The sequence below is a fragment of the Dermacentor andersoni genome, chromosome 6 (assembly GCF_023375885.2).
Source record: "Dermacentor andersoni chromosome 6, qqDerAnde1_hic_scaffold, whole genome shotgun sequence".
In the NCBI taxonomy this organism is placed as follows: domain Eukaryota; kingdom Metazoa; phylum Arthropoda; class Arachnida; order Ixodida; family Ixodidae; genus Dermacentor; species Dermacentor andersoni.
Window position 1 is genome coordinate 93,216,540 of NC_092819.1, and position 18,573 is coordinate 93,235,112.

At 46.0% G+C, this 18,573-nt stretch overlaps 1 protein-coding gene across 1 annotated transcript; it reads left to right on the forward strand.

Annotated features, from left to right (window-relative positions):
• Positions 1-97: 97 nt before the first annotated feature.
• On the forward strand, positions 98-2,760 carry LOC126522602 (peroxisome assembly protein 10-B-like). The gene has a single exon (XM_050171371.2). It carries the CDS (start codon positions 275-277, stop codon positions 1,076-1,078), a length of 804 nt encoding a protein of 267 aa, XP_050027328.1. The 5' UTR covers positions 98-274; the 3' UTR covers positions 1,079-2,760.
• Positions 2,761-18,573: the final 15,813 nt, after the last annotated feature.

Here is an 18,573-nt window from a genome sequence, read left to right on the forward strand (position 1 = left end):
GTTTATTTGGAACTACATTTTTATGGAAGTTTACTACGTCAAAGAAACGCGTCAAACAAATACAATTTACATGCTGGCTGCCGTTGGCTAAGTGGCTGACTCGTGGCTAAGGCAGGAGAAAGTGGAGAAAGGCTCGATGAGTTGCGACGCGAAAATGCGGAAAATGAATGTGTCCTTGCAGTGCCTGGTCCTTGTGTTGTGTTCTGCACCTGAAGTTTTTGCCCTGTGAACGGATGCCTTAAGTTGTGTGACAGCTGCCCGAATTTTTGCCCAAATGTCGCGATTTAAACCCGCGCTTCAGCCCGAGATTTTGCGGGCTCACCAGAAAGACGAGCAACACATCTTGTCGCTGCAAAAGGATGTGTCAGAAATTGCCCGTGCTGTGCTCGGAATGCGACCATGGATGCGGTGGCGTTTAGAGGTGGATGCATTAGCCAGCCTCATATACTACTGCGCAACGACGCTGAGTGGCTTCCAGACTTTGGGCGAGGAATACGTGCACATTTTGCAACTCGGCCGGTCCCTCAAGACGGTCCCCACGCTTGCTCAGAGGCTCACATTCGTACTCTTGCAGTCATTCGGAAGTAACTTGATCCGCGGGACGTTAAAGCTCATCAAGAAAGAACGAACAGTTGACGGTGAAGCGCTGAGCACGCTCGTTACAAGAGCGTTGCAAGTGCACACGATATTGTTCTATCTTCTCGGCGGATACTACAGTCCTGCCAAGAGGTTGACAGGAATCAGATATGTACTGATAAGAAACTGGCTTTCTACGCCAGATGTTGCGCGCTACTACAAAGTGTTAGGCTGGCTGTCGCTCATTGAGTTCGGGGTGTCACTTCAGTCAGCTGTTAGGTCGCTCAAAACGTCGGGAACCAGTGATAATATTCACTCCGAGTTATCGAAGTATAGCTGTTGCATGTGCGTCGACTCTGCGAAGAATGCTTCTGTGATACCTTGTGGCCACGTCTACTGCTGGTATTGCATCACGGGCTGGTTGAGAACTAACAAACAGTGCCCTTTGTGCAGAATGCCTTGTGAACCACAGCAAACAGTACTGCTTCAGAATGTACGGTGACTTTGTATGCAGCACGTGATGCGAACACATCTCTTCTGACTACAACCACTTACTGAAAAGGAAACGGCCAAAACTTCTCTAGAGACTCACAAGTCCTAAAAATGTTAACATGGTACTGAAGCATTCGGACTGAAGATTTATAATGGGATTTTGATGCCGAGGTGACCTCGCATTTCCTTTTCCATTTGCGTGTTGGTGACGGCAGTTACTTGTTAGAAGCCAGCTAACCCGCACTATGTCGCTTATTTTGGAGATATTGTGGCTGGCCAGCTTCAATAAATGCCGCATTGATGAATTGACAAAACTGTGTTATACTATGTGCAAGATTTCCTGACATATTTGTTGAATATTCTGACTCATGGTGTCAGCCTGATGCACTGTGGGTCACATGAACAATAAGGCAAGAAAGTCTTGGCATTTGTTTGGCATAACACCTGCTTTCGCAGCATTCGAAGTGAAGTTATTTTAAGCAAATGATATTGCTATTTGTGTGGCATTCACCCAGTAGTTGTGTTGCTGCTGCTGTTTGTATGCACCAGGGCATACACAGTGCAGTTGCTCAATCAGTACATTGTTCTGTTGCTGGGAGCGATGTTGCAGGTTTGATTCCCAGCCATGGTGGGTACATTTTGATTGGGGTGGAATGCAAGAACACTTATGTAGTTAGGTATAGGTCTGAGTGGGAAAACCCAAGCTTGTAATAAACACTGTAACCAATTAATCCTAAAATTTCCTCTAACACATTTACACTAGACATTGTTTACTCTAGCTACAGTACTTGGGTGTCAAAGCCAATGCAGCAATAAGTACCAGGCAAGACAATTTCTCTTTGTTTGTTTACATTGGGCAGTGATATGTCTGCCCTTTTTTTTTTTTTTGAGCCACTAGCAACCAATGCGGTCAGCACTTTTTTTTTTTCCTCAGGAAATGTAAAACCACGAACCGGTTGTGTGGTTCATTCACTGATTAGTTCACAATTTGCTGGTAGTACAAGTGTTAAAAATGTCCTGTGGGTTTGTGTGATGTGCAGTTTTTATCAAACATACCATTTCTTTTTATGATGATGCTTAGGCATTGCACATAATGCATGCATGTACCAGTCAAGCTACAATGAACTGACCACACTGAATGGCACCAGTGAGGAAGCTGTAGCACGTGCACAACCACCACCCATGTTACAAGTGCGAAATACAAGGTGGCTAGTGCCATGATAGATCAGTAATTTCTTGGGCCACCATGGCTCTCTTAATTCTTTTCATGGTGGTTCTCTTTCTAATGAAAATGAGGTTGTAGATTTGAATGCTTGCCTCAAGGCAGCCACATCCTGGTTGTGGTAGAATGGGAAAGCATTCTTTTATGTAACCTTAGGTGCACATTGAAGAACCTCAGTCAACCAAAGTGAATCCATATCTTCACTTTACTAAGTGGCTTGGGGCGGGGAGGGGGGTAACATGTTTGGTGTGCCCCACCTCCCTGGCTACTTCTGTGACTTTCAGCATTTTGTAACTCAGTGAAGCATTGGGATATTGCAGCCACTCAATAAATGCCATTTTTACCAAACTAAAAGCTGAACTGGGCAGGTTTTGGGCCTTCGACGACTGTGCTAGATCATAAATGTTGGAGAATGGAAAAGGTGCCCTGTATATTTTTAGTAAACAATAAAAGCTTGTGCTTGCGCCACAGTTATTAGTATTGTATGCCTAGTGGGAGAGTGGCATCTTGAATAGCAGCACTTTGTAGAAGCTCGAGATAGGGGGAATTCAACTTGTCACACCAAATTGGGGCTGGATGGCTGACTATGAATAAGATATGTTGCCTATGATGAATTAGTGATTGTGACTATTTCTCTTCCACCAGTTGCACGGGTAAAGCCAGATGAAAAAAGCAAGCAAGACAGCCATGCCCTCTTGATATTTTGTGGGAACTACGAAGAAGTCTGTGGGCTAATGTCCCCTGTAACACAGAAGTGTTACAGGGGACAGACACAGAAGTGTCTTCTCTCTGTATGCTGTTGTAGAATATTATGTTGAATATTTTATACGTGATGTGGCCAGTAAAAGAAGTTGTGAAGCCACAAGAAAATGGAAAGGTGGGCAAGTTGGAGTGCATTCGTGACTGATATTTGGAAGCACATCAACACAGCAGCAAAGAAGGAACAAGAGGTCATGCGCTTTCTTATAAATTAATTTTTTGTTGAATATTAAACTTAAATACTTCTAGAACCAGCATCAGCAAAATTCGCAAAACTATGACTGATTCAGGAAGGCTTGCTAAAGATAGGGTGATAGTGGCAAACTTGCATAGCAAAAGAAGATTTACACAGCACACTGATTACAAGCAATCCTCGTGTCATCAATGTGGTGATTTTTCTTTTTTTTTTTTTTTGTTCAATATTCGTTACTCCCAGTTTTGTGTGTATGTGATGGCAATAGCTTTTTTTGCATGTCATAAGAAGACACATCGAAAGCTTCAAAAGAACTGTCGCAGCAGTCTTTGTAAGAAAAGGATGTTAAAAAATATGACAAAATCTACGAGAGCTTTAAAGGGGCCCAGAACTGCGTCGCCGATCTGTTCAAGACGCTTCTCTGAACATGTGAGCCAAATGATATGTAGCAGGAAATTACAATCTCGTGCCAAAAGCTGTGAAAAATCGCTCTCGCTTCCGCAATGTCGTCATGCAGCTTCATCGCTGGATGGATGAATGTTATGAGCGTCCCCTTTGGAACGGGGCAGTGGGTTGCACCATCAAGCTCTTGCTATTATACTGCCTAATGTCCTACCTAGATAAAGAAAGAAATAGAGATAAAAACCAATATGCACTCCCACAATCAAATTTTCTGACCACCTATTGCAAACTTTGCTTTTGTACGTCTCTGTTTTCTGTCGTCTCCCTACTTCCACCACCCGCCGTGGTTGCTCAGTGGCTATGGTGTTGGGCTGCTGCGCACCAGGTCGCGGGATCGAATCCCGGCCACGGCGGCCGCATTTCGATGGGGGCGAAATGCGAAAACACCCGTGTACTTAGATTTAGGTGCACGTTAAAGAACCCCAGGTGGTCAAAATTTCCGGAGTCCTTCACTACGCCATGCCTCATAATCAGAAAGGGGTTCTTGCACGTAAAACCCCATAATTTAATTTTTTTCCCTACTTCCACCAATCTTCCAATTGCTTCTTACTAATCTCTCTTGCCGGCATGTTTACATTTCCCCTGCTCTCGCTGAACCCAAGGGCTTCAAGGAGGCCAGTGGTGCCTAAATCGACTGCTGGGCAGAAGTCTTCACGTTCTAATAAGACATGCTTCGTTTCCCTAGATTTACCGCAGCAAGCACATTCTTCTTCTTCCTTATATCTCGCCTTATAAGTGCGTGTTCTAAGGCATCCTGATCTCACTTCGAAAAGTAATGAGCTTCCCTTTAAGTTATCATAAATTGTTTCTTTTCTGATTTCGTTTTTTCCTTTTAAGTAGTTATTCATGGCAGGTTTCTTTTCTATTGCCGCCACCCATAAGATTATTTGAGCCTCTCAGACGTTCCGCTTGACGTTCTTTGTGGCTGTGTTGCCCGCCCTACAGGCCGCATACTTGCTGGTAAGCTTCCTAGTTCTTTTCCTCCACTGTGAATCAATGTTTTTCCTGTACAGATACCTCAACACTCTCCCAGCCCAATGACTTTCTTCCATATTCCTCAGTCGTTCTTCATACTCAATTTTACTGCGAGCTTCCCTCACTTCAAAACTATTCCAGCCCATATCACCCTGCACAGATTCATTTGTAGTCTTCCCGTGAGCTCCCAATGCGAGACGACCCACTGACCTTTGGTTCCCATCGAGTCCTCATTGTACCCTGATTTAAAGCAAATAACCGCATTTCCAAAAGTCCTGGAACCATTCCACCTTTCCATATACCTCAGAGGACCTCGTAACTATTGTATCCCTATGGCGCTCTGTGCTTCATTATGGCTGCATTTCTCTTCTCCTTCACTGTTATTTTTTTTTCCTGTGTTTCCATATATCTATTGCCTTCTTTTATCCATATACCATGGTACTTATATTCTTTTACCAGAGATATTTCCTGGCCCTGTATTGCCACTGTCTGTTCACTGTTTTCATTGAATACCGTAACACCTGATTTTCTAACACTAAATTTAAAACCTAAATTCCTGCCTTCCTGTCCACAGATATTATCCAGACATTGCAAATCACTTTGCTTGTTAGCTATCAACACAATGTCGTCCGCAAAAAATAAACCTGGGAGCTGCTGCTCTATTACTGTACCCGCCTGTTTGTATAAGAGATTAAACCCGATATTACTTCCTTTTAGCGACCTCTCCATCCTCACCATGTACATCATAAACAGCAGCGGGGATAGAGGGCACCCCTACCTCAGTCCCTTTTTGATATGAACTTTCTCCTCGCTCCTCATCCCTTCCCATTCAACACAAACGGTATTTTTTAGGTAAATCTCTCTCAAAAGCTGCAGACAATCGTCACCTAAGCCTTCCTCTTCTAGAATATCCCACAAAATGTTGCGGTCTACGTTGTCATACAGTCCTGTAATGTCTAAAAACGCCACATATAATGGTCTGCTTTCTACTCTTGATATTTCAGTACACTGAGTAAGAACAAATAAGTTATGTAAACGCCTACCTATTCTGAAGCCATTCTGAAGTTCTCCCATAATGCCATTATTATCTGCCCATGCTTGAAGCTTTAATTTGATTGCCGGCATTGCTACCCTGTATATTACCGATGTAATGGTCAATGGTCTATACGAGTGAATTCTATCTTTCTCCTCCTTACCTTTTTTAAAGTTTTTTCCACTGTTTTCACCAGAGCTTCCTTACTTTTTGGTCATAGTTCATTAATCAGCCTAACGGGAACCTCGTCTAGCCCTGTGGCTGTGCGCTTAGGAATTTTCTCTTTGACTTTCTTCTAGTTGAAATTTGTCAGCACCAGCTCCTTTTCCATGTGGTTCTCTTTCATGCTCTTGTTTTCTTCGAATACAACCTCGTCATTGCCTTGGAAAGATTCGGCTGTTATTTTTCGGATATAATTTAAAGCCACTTCCCCTTCCAGTTTGTTTCCATCTTCGTCTAGGATATGTTGTTGTGTTGTTGACTTCCTGCCTAATAAGTTTAGGTGGTTCCAAGATATTCTAGGTGCGGCCCTCTTTTCCTCATGTATTTCTGACAGCCAACATTCACTTTCACCTTTTATCTTGGCTTGCACTAGTATTTGAACCAGAGACTTTCTCTCCTGGTATATTTTCCATTTACTGGATACTTCATCCTGCGGTAACTGCACCTTCTTTGCCTGCATGTGCTCCCAGGATGCTCTCTGTTGTTTGGCGATTGCTTCTCATATCTCCCTGTTCCACCAGCTTTTCGCTTTCTTTTTTCCATTCCAACGAACATGTTGTTTCGCTTTCCCTATTGCTGTTGTTATTACACTTAGAAGCTCACTGTATTCCCACTCTTGGCCATTTGCCAAGTTCTTTCTCGACTCTAGTGACTATATTTGTTATTCGTTCAGCGTTCAAATTTGGACTGGCCATTTTGCACTCCTTGCTCTCTTTCCCAACTAGTATCCCATTTTCAAAATGATGCATTTATGGTCACTCCCTATGCTGCTATACCCTTTCTCATCAATGACCATTTCTCTCAACTTATCATGAATTCCTGCTGTCATCAGGCAGTAATCAATGGTCGATTGCCGGTTTCCCACTTCCCACGTGATCTGCCCTTCACACTTGGGCCCTGTATTCACGATAACAAAGTTATGTTGCTAGCCATGGTCTAGCATCGACTTCCCCTTGTTGTCGGTATAGCCATCTAAATCCTGTATGTGGGCATTCATGTCACCTAATAGGATAATTTCAGCATCATTCTCGAAATCCTTACTATCAGCACTTACGCATTCCACTAACTCTTTATTCTTCTCTCGGCAATTATTTCCGGTTCACAAATACGTAACCCTCAGCCAAGTTTTTTTCCCACTCATTGTACCTGATAACCAAAGAGGCTCTTGACATTTCAAATTTACTCTTTTCCATTTGGCTCCCTGATGGATGAGCATTCCCACTCCCCCTCCCTTTCTTTCTGACTTAGTTCTGTTGGACCCTTCCCAAACGTAATTCTCAATCACAGCTCTTCCGAGTCTAAGGTGCGTTTCTGTAACCACATACACCCCTCTTTGTTCTCTATTTAACTGCTCCTCAATCTCTGCCCACTTTTCCCTTCTTCTGCCACCCTGCATGTTTATGTAGCCTATTGCATGGTGAGCTCTCTTGCTTGCTTTCCTCCTTTTTCTGTTATTGACGGCGATGCCATTCTGAGGTTCCCCTAGGGGACCTTCTTCATTACTACCTACTCTGGCCTCCCGAGTGCCCGTGGGCCTCCTAAAGAAGCAACAGAGTTACCACCAAGTCGCCAGCCCACTTCTCGTGCCAGCCTGTAATTGAAGTGGATCCCGTCTCGTTTAAAACCACTACACCTTCTCACTTCCATGTTTACTTCGACAACCTTGAAGCCTTTCTCTCGGCTCATTTTCCATATCGCCTCATTAGCAACCACTACAGCTCTTCGTTCGTCCCTGTCACGTACAGGCACCTCCGGCACCGTGCACACTATGATCTGCACCTGAGGGATAGCTCGCGCAAGTCGTCCACCCCCTTCACCAAGCGCTGGGCTAGTCCTGTCCCTTTCCTATTTAGGACGTCATTTAGCCCACCTGCTACTATGACTAGGGTGCGCACATGGACATTTTCCATGAGATTTTCTTTTGCTCGCTCCATGACAGAACCCAGTGTCTTCACTGTAAATGTCTCTACGGCCACTCTTTTATCGCCTTTCACCCTCTCCGAAATTGCTTCCGAGCACCTAGCCCGGTTTGAGTCGCCGGCGATAATCACCATTTCACTCTCTCCCACCTATCCTTGCTTCCCTTTGTCCATTTCCGCTTGTTTCGGACTCTGCAAGGGGCATTCTCCCCTGTGCTCCTGCTTTTTCCGCGTGGTGGCCTCAAGGTAGGTGCCACTCTTTCCAGCTAACCCTTCAACAGGTTGCACGCATTCCACGTACTTTGCTAGCACTCCCTCCTGTAATGTCGGGGGACTGCGTTACATTGTCACTACCATTCTCGTTCACAATGGCGGCCCTGTTCAGCTTTTCCTCGGCTGCTTCAAGTCTTTGTTCAACTACCTTCCGTGCATCGCGCTCCTTCTTTAGCTCATTTTTGAGCTCTTCCACCTGTTTGACCAGCTCTTCCTGGAAAGCCTCCATTTTCTGTAGCCTAGCATCGACATCACAGTGTGCGCCGGTTGACTCGATTCCGTCTCCATTCTCACCCGTCCCCTCATCTATCTTGAGGGACCCCCCGCACCCTGCCCGCTTTTCCGGCTTTCTTTCAAATACGATGCAATATGATGCAAATACTATAGTACTATAATAATGCAGAGCACGTGCCTTTCAGCAAAAACTGATACGCACAGGGTCCAAATCTTCAAAATGTCGCAAAGCAACTCTCAGCAATTCTTCAAAAGCAATCAATGGCGCGGATACCTAAGGTATGACACGCTCTCGCAGGCGCTCAACCACGCGGCCACGCTCTTACTTTCCTACCAAAACACACACAGTAAAACCAATAATATCTATTAGTCTTGCCACTTCTGAGCTACCATTTAAAGGCTACAAACACTCAACGTCCCACCCGGCTACACATGTTGAAGCACGTGGCGCGAAAGGGGACTCTAACCATCCTGCAAAACGAAATGTACACGAAACACACCCACGCACACGAAATAAGATAGAGACAATAAAAAGGAGAAAACCACCCAATTACTATTTAAAGGCTAAGAAATCAGCAAATAAAAAACAGAAGCAAGCTCAATGCATGCACAAAAACTTATGATTTCGTCGCCGCCACGGAGCCCCGAAAAGCACGTCCGTTCGCCACAATATCTCAAGCCGGATTTGTCGTCAATGCGGTAATATTTTTCTCAATATTCATCATTCTCAGTTTTGTGCGTACGTGATGGTGATAGCTTTTTTTGCATGTCGTAAGAAGACACATAGAAAGCTTTAAAAAATATCGCAGCAGTCGCTGTAAGAAAAGGATAAAAATACATGACAAAATCTATGAGAGCTTTAAAGAGGCCCGGAAATACGTCGCCGATCTCTTAACGACGCTCCTCTGAACATGTGAGCCAAATGATATGCAGCAGGGAATTACAATCTCATGCCAAAAGCTGTGAAAAATCGCTTGCTCTCGCTTCCGCAATGTTGTCATGCAGCTTATCGCAAGCAGCTGGACCCGGGACATCTGTAGCATAGAGAAAGAAATTTTAACTATAGGCCGAGTTGTTGCTCGCCATAACTTTCTCAGTAATACAATTAGTGCTTATTTGAGTTGAATAAATGAAAAGTATATTTGTCTGCGATCTCAAAAAGAAAAAATGGCCAGGCTTAGCTTTGTTAAGCCAAGGATGCGTTGCATATTGCCTGGCGCATATTGCCCCAACTGGCGCGACCGCGCCAGTTGGGGCCCAGCTTTTCCTCCGTGACGTCACGCGCCGGCGCAGCGCCCCTAGCGGGAGGAGCGGGAGTCAGGTGGTGGCTGCGGCCACGCGCGACCGCGCGAGTTGGGGCACAGCACGGAGGAAGGAAACTAAGGAGAGGCCCTACCCCCTCCGCGCGCTAGGAGAAAAGTGTGGCGGAAATGACGTAGTAGGTTCTCATTTTACTGCTGCTTTTTTATTTATTTTTTGTTGTATGGCCACGCCTTTTGGGCCACCATGGCGGCGTTGTTATGGTTTTGAGCGCTCACACGTGTTGCTCTGGTAGGTTTCGGGCCGTGGCAAAGGCGCTGAGTGGGCGGGTTTGCGTTAGTCACCGTGTCTTGTTGCGCTGTGTTACCTGCACCGTGCTCTGCCAGATGTTGCGCGAGCGCGCACGCTCCGCGCGCGACACCACGCGCAGCGCGGCGTGGTTTCGCGAAAGATGTAAACAAGAGAGGAGGGTGGCCCAAAAGGCGGAGCATCGCCATGAGCAACGCCAAATTCCGGCTTCACTTTTGCTTCACAAAGAGTGACGTCAGGGCCTCTCCTTAGTTTCCTTCCTCCGTGGGGCACAGCTTTTCCTCCGTGACGTCACGCGCCGGCGCAGCGCCCCTAGCGGGAGGAGCAGGAGTCAGGTGGTGGCTGCGTCCGCGCGCGAGTTGGGGCCCAGCTTTTCCTTCGGCTGTCGTGACGTCACGTCACGTGGTTGCGCTAAAGGTCAATGGTGGCTGCCCGGCCGCGCCCAAGGGCTGAACTGAGTGATTGCAATATGCAACGCATAAAAAAAACATTTCATCTCTGCACTGCCGGTCTACACGACAGTCGCGCGATGCTGCGACCGCTGCGCTTGGCGTCAGACAGGCGTCAGAGATTAAAAAGTGTAGCGTAGGTACTGCGGCCGTCACGGGGTGCCGCCACGAGCAGGCTCGTATTCAACCATTGGGCGCGGCCAGCTGAGCATTTCACCCTTGCTCCCCCTTGTCGTCTTCCCTGTATAGCTTTCATCGCTCTTGTGCAAATGAGAGAGAAAGCCGCTGATCGGCTCTGACAACTACGTCGACTTCGCTTGTGCTTGAAGGGTGAAAAAGAAATTTCCAGCAGGAGATTCGTGAGGCGGCCTAATTTAATACTGCTGTCATACCATGATTGGTTAGAAAATTGAATCGGGGCCCCTTTAACCTGGCATGTCCACAATTTTCAAATGCACTAGTATGTCTCAGCGTCGGAGAAAGCACCACTGAGGTGCCAGAGACAATCAACGAAAGCCGAGAGGTCATAACATTTTCGAGATGTTGTGAGGCGGTTGTGAAGGATGGAGTGGACGAGGAGTCGTGCGCCTCCAGCTCCACGTGATGGAGCATATGCTCTCAGAAACCCGTTAGGTAGCCGCTTTTGGGACCACAAGATTTAGTCGAATTATTTGAAATTTCAAATCGATAAACGGCGTCAAAATTAACGAATTCAGATGTACTTTACTCCTTGAAGTAGTCAGTCGCCGTCGGAAACTGCTTCAATACTGTATTACAATGACTATACGTGTCGTCGTCGGTCAGTGGCCCACGGGCCTCAACAATGTTGTCGGCTCTGGCTGAAATTCTCAAAAGCGGCATCGCCCACGGCACAGCTCAAGTTGCCATGACCATTGCGTGATAGGTTGCTGCGATTACCGCCGTCGCCTGGGGAAGTAGTAGCGCCGTCTCATAAATTTCTTGCGCTTCTTAGCTTTTAATAACCAGTCTGCGAATTGAGGGGGGGCGCCGATGGTGGTCAAATTAACCGAAACGGCATGCTATTGCGTTCGAACTAAACGAGTTTTCTGTCCATGGCAATGTATGGTTACCCGCCACCGCTTTCCGGTACGTTTGAATTAAGCGAAAAGCCGTATTAACGGAACACTAATTAGCGAGAGTCGACTGTGAAACAAACTCGCTTATAGAGTCATTTGTGCTACTTTCAAGATGGGCGGGTGAGTGACCCTGTCCTCTGCAGAATTATGCAATGGTGAACGGTACCTAAATATCCCCACTGCAGTAAATATACGCCCTCAAGCGCATAATTCCTTTATTTCTGTCATGAAAGCACAGCTTTCTGTGCCGTCCTCCCCGAGTATTTGCGCATCTTCTGGGTCGGTTCCTCGTTGACTAAAGTAGGCCGCTCCTGGAGACAGTGACATAGTAAACAGAGCCGATTCGCGGAGACGATGTGATAAAGATGAAGTGGCCCATTATTCGATGCGAATAAATCCTAGGGAATGTGGTGTGGGGTTGGGAACACGCGAGAGGAGCAGTGTGGTGAGGGGTGGAGGGTGAGGGAAGGTTGCATGCTGAAGCCGCAACTCATCGGGATTTTAGTGGATTTCAAAGAAGTTTAAGCCGTCATTGACACTCATTACAGATGGTTTCTGCTGTAATTTTTCTTGTTGTTGTAAACATTAACGCGATGATTGAAATCAGAAGCTAGCAGACAGCTGCTTCTGAACGGGGCGCAGTGCCAACTTGCCTGCAGGTGAAAGGGGATGAAAAGACAAAATCAGGGGACGGAGCGAGAAAAAACGGCGGCGCTGTCGAGCAGCGCTCAGCGCAATCGCAGAGAGGCATAAGAGCAGGTAGGCCTCTGACTAAAATATATTCTCTCTCTTTCTCCGCGAAGGTTGCCTTTAGATCACATAGAGATGTGTCAATAAATCGAGAGAAAGTGAAAACAAAAATAATCGTAGGTACCTGACGAGTCACTTCCAACTAATATGTAGTGTTCTGATTGTGCGCAGTAGTCATGTAGTCATTGCTTTTATCATTTATTTGCGTTAAATAGAGTTATAGACAGTAAAAAAAAAAGAGGAAAGAAAACCTTGGTTATTCGATATCACAGTCTGAGAAGGGAACGCAGTATTAACCTACGTGTTTGATGAGTATATGGGCTTTCAATTAAGGTATATGAAATGATCCAGGGCGTTCCAAACTGAAACAAAAAGAGGTCATAAATGACTTAGTGCTGATATAAGTGCATTTGCATTTTACGATATGAGTTAGGTGGAAAAGCAAGCCCCGATATGTTTGCGGGTTAGAAAATGGGAAGAAGGCAAATGTGTGTTTTCTTTTTTTGCGCTATAGCCACTCCTAGAATAAGGTAGGGGCTTGGGGGACTCAACTGCCGGGCACCACACTTGATTAAAAACATCTGGTGAATATTAATCTGCTATTTATCAATCTATCATGCGTCTCATTCATTAAATTTTGTCCGTCCGCCCTCAAATGCAACACCATTCATCGGGGCCTTATTTGAAGTATAATAAACAATATTATGTTAGGTGTGGGCTCGCGGATTTCTTAATCCTATTCAGGCCGGCAACGAAATGTCCCATGAAGCTTCCTGCGCCCTGCCGCAGAACTCCTTTGAAGCATAGAGTTTCCGACAAAGTTTACTATAGTAGGATACAACTTAGAAAAAAAAACAGCAGTTGGCAAACAAGGTAGATGGACCGCCTGACGTTGTGTTACTCCGCTAGCCAATCACATATATATATATATATATATATCATCATCATCATCAGCCTAGTTTTATATATATATATATATATATATATATATATATATATACCGTATTTATTCGAATCTAGGCTGATAGTTTTTTTTCAAATAATCATATTCCAAACTCTAGGGTCGGCTTAGCCTCGAGGATTTTAAAAAACGAGCCACTTTTTCATTGAAACTGCTAAATATGGTGCATAGCTAGCGCCATCTAGGAAAGTCAGTATCGCAGCCGCTACTAGCCGTGCCAGTGGCCAACCGTACAGAATCGAGGTCGCCATTTTGACCTGTGTCGTGTCGACCGTATCGGTGTGCGGCGTGGTGTTATCGCGATGGCACCAAGCAGGAGATGCCACTACAGTGCTGCTTTCAAGCGAAAAGATGTGATAACCGCAGAGGCATCGTCGAACCTTCAAGCCGGGCGGGACTTCGGCGATGACGAGAAAAACGTCCGTCGTTGGAGGGGACAACGACAGCAGCTTTTTGCGTGCGCCGCAACGAGGATGGCATTTAGCAGACCAAAGAAAGGCCGTCACCACGAAGTGGAGACAGTTTTGGCCAACTTTGTTCGGACGAAGAGAGCAGCTGCCCTTGCAGTGACAACAGAAGTGCTCCAAGCGAAAGCTAGGGAACTTTCGAGGGAACGAGGCCTAACGCCAAAGGATGTCAAAGCCAGCCGGGACTGGCTTCAAAAATTCATGAAGCGCTTCGGCTTCAGCCTCCGACGTCGCACTTCAATCACCCAGAAGCTGCGAAGCGATTTGGAAGAAAAGCTGATAGCTTTTCAGCACTACGTGCTGCGAAATAGAGAACCGGCAGGCTACAACCTTGGGCAAATCGGCAACGCCGACCAGACGACCGTGTATTCTGATATGCCAGTGGCGTACACCGTGAATGAAAAGGGTGCCAAGGAGGTGAAGGTGCGCTCTGCGGTCTACGAGAAGCAGCCCACAACTGTGATGCTGTGCTGCGCAGCTGATGGACACAAACTCCCTCCTTATATGATATTTAAAAGCAAGACACTGCCTGCTCGAGAAACTTTCCCAAGAAATGTCATTGTGCGGGCAAATGAGAACGGGTGGATGACGGGTGCGATGGTGGAAGAGTGGGTTAAGATCGTGTGGCGACGGCGTCCAGGAGCCCTTTTGACAAAGAACTCGTTCCTTGTCGTCGACTCTTACCGTGGACAACGTGAAGGCTGCGCTCGCCCAAGGGAACACGGACCTCGCTGTCATACCGGGCGGCATGACGGGCCAGTTGCAGCCACTTGATGTCTGCATCAACGAACCTTTCAAGGATCGTCTGCGGAAATATTACACGGACTGGTCGACAAGACGAAGGCCACATGCTAACGGAACGGGCCGCATCAAACGTGCATCGCTGTCGCAGCTGGCGGGCTGGTTAGCGGCAGCGTGGGACGACATCCCAGGTATTTTGATCGTGCGCGCCTTCAAAAAGTGCAGCATATCTAATGCGCTTGACGGTACCGAAGATAGTGCACTGTTTGAAGGTGACAGTGACAAGGAACACAGCGACGACGACGTTGAATGAGCTCTGCACGTTCAGATTCAATAAATGCTGTTTGCATTTTGTGAACGCTGTCCTCGCTTTTTTTTATTCGGCCTACATTCGAGGTAACATATATATATATATATATATTGGCTTCGGACTCTAGGGGGTTGGCTTAGAATTGGGGTCGGCCTAGATTCGAGTAAATACGGTATAACCTTTAATAACAGCTGCCCTTGAAACTTCATGTGACCTCGAAGAATGGAGCACTGAAGTGACGGCGTTAAATGAGTATATACGAGACCTCGTATTAGGAGACAGTTAAATTTCACAACCTGAGTCCTCTCGGTCTTGTAATTGTTGCATACATGGCTATCACTAATGCTGCTTCGCCTCTCCGGCGAAACTGCGGCCTCTCTCTTTCTCTCTTCCTCGCTTTTCTTTTTCTGTGAGCCCGGGTATAAGCGCTGCTGTGTGTGACTGCTACTGATTCTGATTTCGAGTGCAACCGGCTTGGTCTCATTTCAGTTACGAGTGAATTATACAGTGTTCCCCAACTATCATGCATCAAGGCTTAAAAAATGAGCAGTTCGTTACTCGAAGAACACCTAGTGCATATCGTTTCCAGAACCGTGGAGTAGCCGCCAGTAATTCTTTCGTTACTGAAATTTAATTCGATATAATTGCAAATAATTATCTAACTCGAGAAATACTGTCCTTATTTTCGAGGTGTCAGTGAGGCATTTGTAGGCACCCCAAAATGACATCTAACTGAGGTGTTTTCAGCGATTTACTAATTGGCTACAATTTTTTTCCGACTGGCATTACCTATTAACCTGAGTTGCAATGGTGTTTTGTATTAATTTGCATAGGCCCAGAACTAGCAGTATTGCTAAGGACGCAGGTGATTTTCAGCAACGTTTGTAATCATAATGGAAGTAAACAATCTGTCCACACCTTTAGAAGTAATTTTTAATTGGCTTCCTCCGTCTCCTTAAAAAAATGTGATAAACTTTGTCCTGTGTGTATATTTAAATATGTTGTGTGTGCATGGTGTTTACAGTGAAAATAAAAAAAAAATTGAAGTGAGAAGATACGGATGAGGTAGCCGCCGCTAGTGCTTCTAATGAGCGTGTCCTCCTTTTGTCAGGATTTGCAGAAAGAAAGCGAAAGTGTGAATTAAAAGCCGTGCACGTCCGCGCCAACAATGATGCGGTAAGCTAGTTGCCCCAGGAAAATTTCAAGTGAAAAGGTCGAGGAAAGTCGAAAGAAACCTCAAATGATCTGGGTGGCAAAGCTCTGGTAACGGCACTTCAGGTGTGTGTGTGTGCAGGGGGGGGGGAGGCTTCGGCATTGTGTGGGGAGACTGAGCCCCCCACCCCCTTCCCGGAATACTCCGGAGGGGGCTTGGGCCCCGGAGCTCCACCGTAGTCGGCGCCTATGTCCAGAGCGTCTGCTGCTTTTGAAGAGTCTTCATCGGCGGAAATGATGAGATTGGCAACAGGCGTGGACAAAGTGTACGGAGTCAGCATTTCAGTCTTCAAAAGTCCGCGGTACAATTCATTTCGCTGGTGAGCTCGTTTTACAATAGAAACTTCAATGCCAACTGCAGTGAAACTCGACAGTAAATAGTTGCAGCAAGCAAGAATTTTATTTATATTCAATAAATAATTAGGCTTTCACCATCCACTACAATAGACGAATGAAAACATATAAAATTATTTGCTTATAACTTATTTTGGTCGTTAACACCTTATTTAGGTAACAGGGAAAGTTTGAAGTACGAACTATTTGCCACCTCGCGAACAGTGTCTGGCGGTTATGAGGGCGTGGGCGGGGCTTCACTGCAGACTTTAGGTAGTTCACTGTACTTAAGTTGTGTCTGAAGTCTACTGGAAGTGCAAGTATGGTGGTTCAGTCAGCGTGGGAACGATGGTTAGTTCAAGGATTTCTGGCTTCAAGCAGCTTTGCGACATTGCAAATTATTATTTAAAGATATATTGCGCCATAAAATGTTACGGCAGAACCCATGTCACGATGTACGTCTACGTTAATGTGATTAGCACAAGCAATGTAGCGACACGCCGCACTGCCGAAACGCATCATGTATGAACACGCTCGTATGCAGCTCGGCTCCTCTATGGTGGCTAGAAGTAGAGGTGGCGCCAGCGCCTGTATGTTTGGGCAAAAGCGTGCTCCTTCCATTCATGCCGCCACCACAATGGCCGTAGTGGCGCTGCGGTCAGCATTGCGATGTTGCGGTGTTTGGATTTTGTGGCGAATGGACGTGCTTTTCGGGGCTCCGTGGCGGCGACGAAATCATAAGTTTTGTGCATGCTTTGAGCTTGCTTCTGTTTTTTATTTGCTGATTTTTTTTGCCTTTAAATAGTAATTGGGTGGTTTTTTTCTTTCCTTGTTTGTCTCTCGTATTTCGTGTGCGCGGTTGTGTATCCTGTACATTTGGTTTTGCAGGATGGTTAGAGCGTCCTTTCGTGCCACGTGCTTCAACACGTGGAGTCGGGTGGGACGTTGAGTGTTTGTAGTCTTTAAATGGTAGCTTGGAAGTGGGAAGACTAATAGCTATTAGTGGTTTTACTGTGCGTGTTTTGGTAGGAAAGTGAGAGCGTGGTTGTGCGCGTTCGAGAGCGTGTCATACCTTCGGTCTCCGCGGCATTGATTCCTTTTGGAAAAGTGGTGAGAGTTGCTTTGCGACATTTTGAAAATTTGGATCCTGTGCGTATCGGTTTTTGCTAAAAGGCACGTGCTCTGCATTGATATAGTATTATAGTAGTAAAGTATTTGCATTAGTAGTACCACTATTATAGTATTTTAGTATTTGCAAAAAGCCGTGCAATACATGACCAGAAAGCCGGGAAAGCAGGCAGTACGCGGAGGGTCCCTCAAGGCAGATGAGGAGACGGATGAGAATAGAGAGGGCATCAAATCAACTGGCACACAATTTAATGTCGATACTAGGCTGCAGAAAATGGAGGCTATCCATGAAGAGCTTCTCAAACAGGTGCAAGAGCTCAAAAATGAGCTAAACAGGGAGCGTGATGCACGGATGGTAGTTGAAAAGAGACTTGAAGTAGCCGAGGAAAAGCTGAACAGGGCCACCATTGTGAACGAGAATGTACCTGACAATGGAACGCAGACCCCCAACGCGACAGGCGAGGGAGTAGGCTGGGCGTTACGTATTTGTGGACCGGAAATTATTGCCGAGAGAAGAATAAAGAGTTAGTGGAATGGGTAAGCGCTGATATTAAGGGTTTCGGGAATGGTGCCGAGATTGTCCTATTAGGTGACATGAATGTTCACATGCAGGATTTAGAGTGCTATACCGACAACAACGGGAAGTCAATGCTAGACCTTTGTGAGCAACATAACCTCGTTATCGTGAACACAGGGCCTAAGTGAGAAGGGCAGATCACGTGGGAAGTGGGAAACCGGCAATCGACCATTGATTACTGCCTGATGACAGACGGAATTCATGATAAGTTGAGAGAAATGGTCATTGATGACGAAGGGCATAGCAGCATAGGGAGTGACCATAAACGCATCATTTTGGAAATGGTATATGTAGTTTGGAAACAGAGCAAGGAGCGCAAAATGGACCAGTCCAAGTTTGAACGCTGAACAAAGAGCAAATATAGTCACTAGAGTCGAGAAAGAACTTGGCAAATGGCCAAGAGTGGGAATACAGTGAGCTTCTAAGTGTAATAACGACAGAAATAGGGAAAGAGAGACAACATGCCCGTTGGAAAGGAAGAAAGAAACGAAAAGCTGGTGGAACAGGGAAGTAACAGAAGCGATCGCCGAACTTGTGTCAGCTGTTGACGGAGCCTAGTCTAAGGCGGGCGCGATGCTCCACGAAGGTGGTCTATAATACGTCGACAGTACGAATCGGC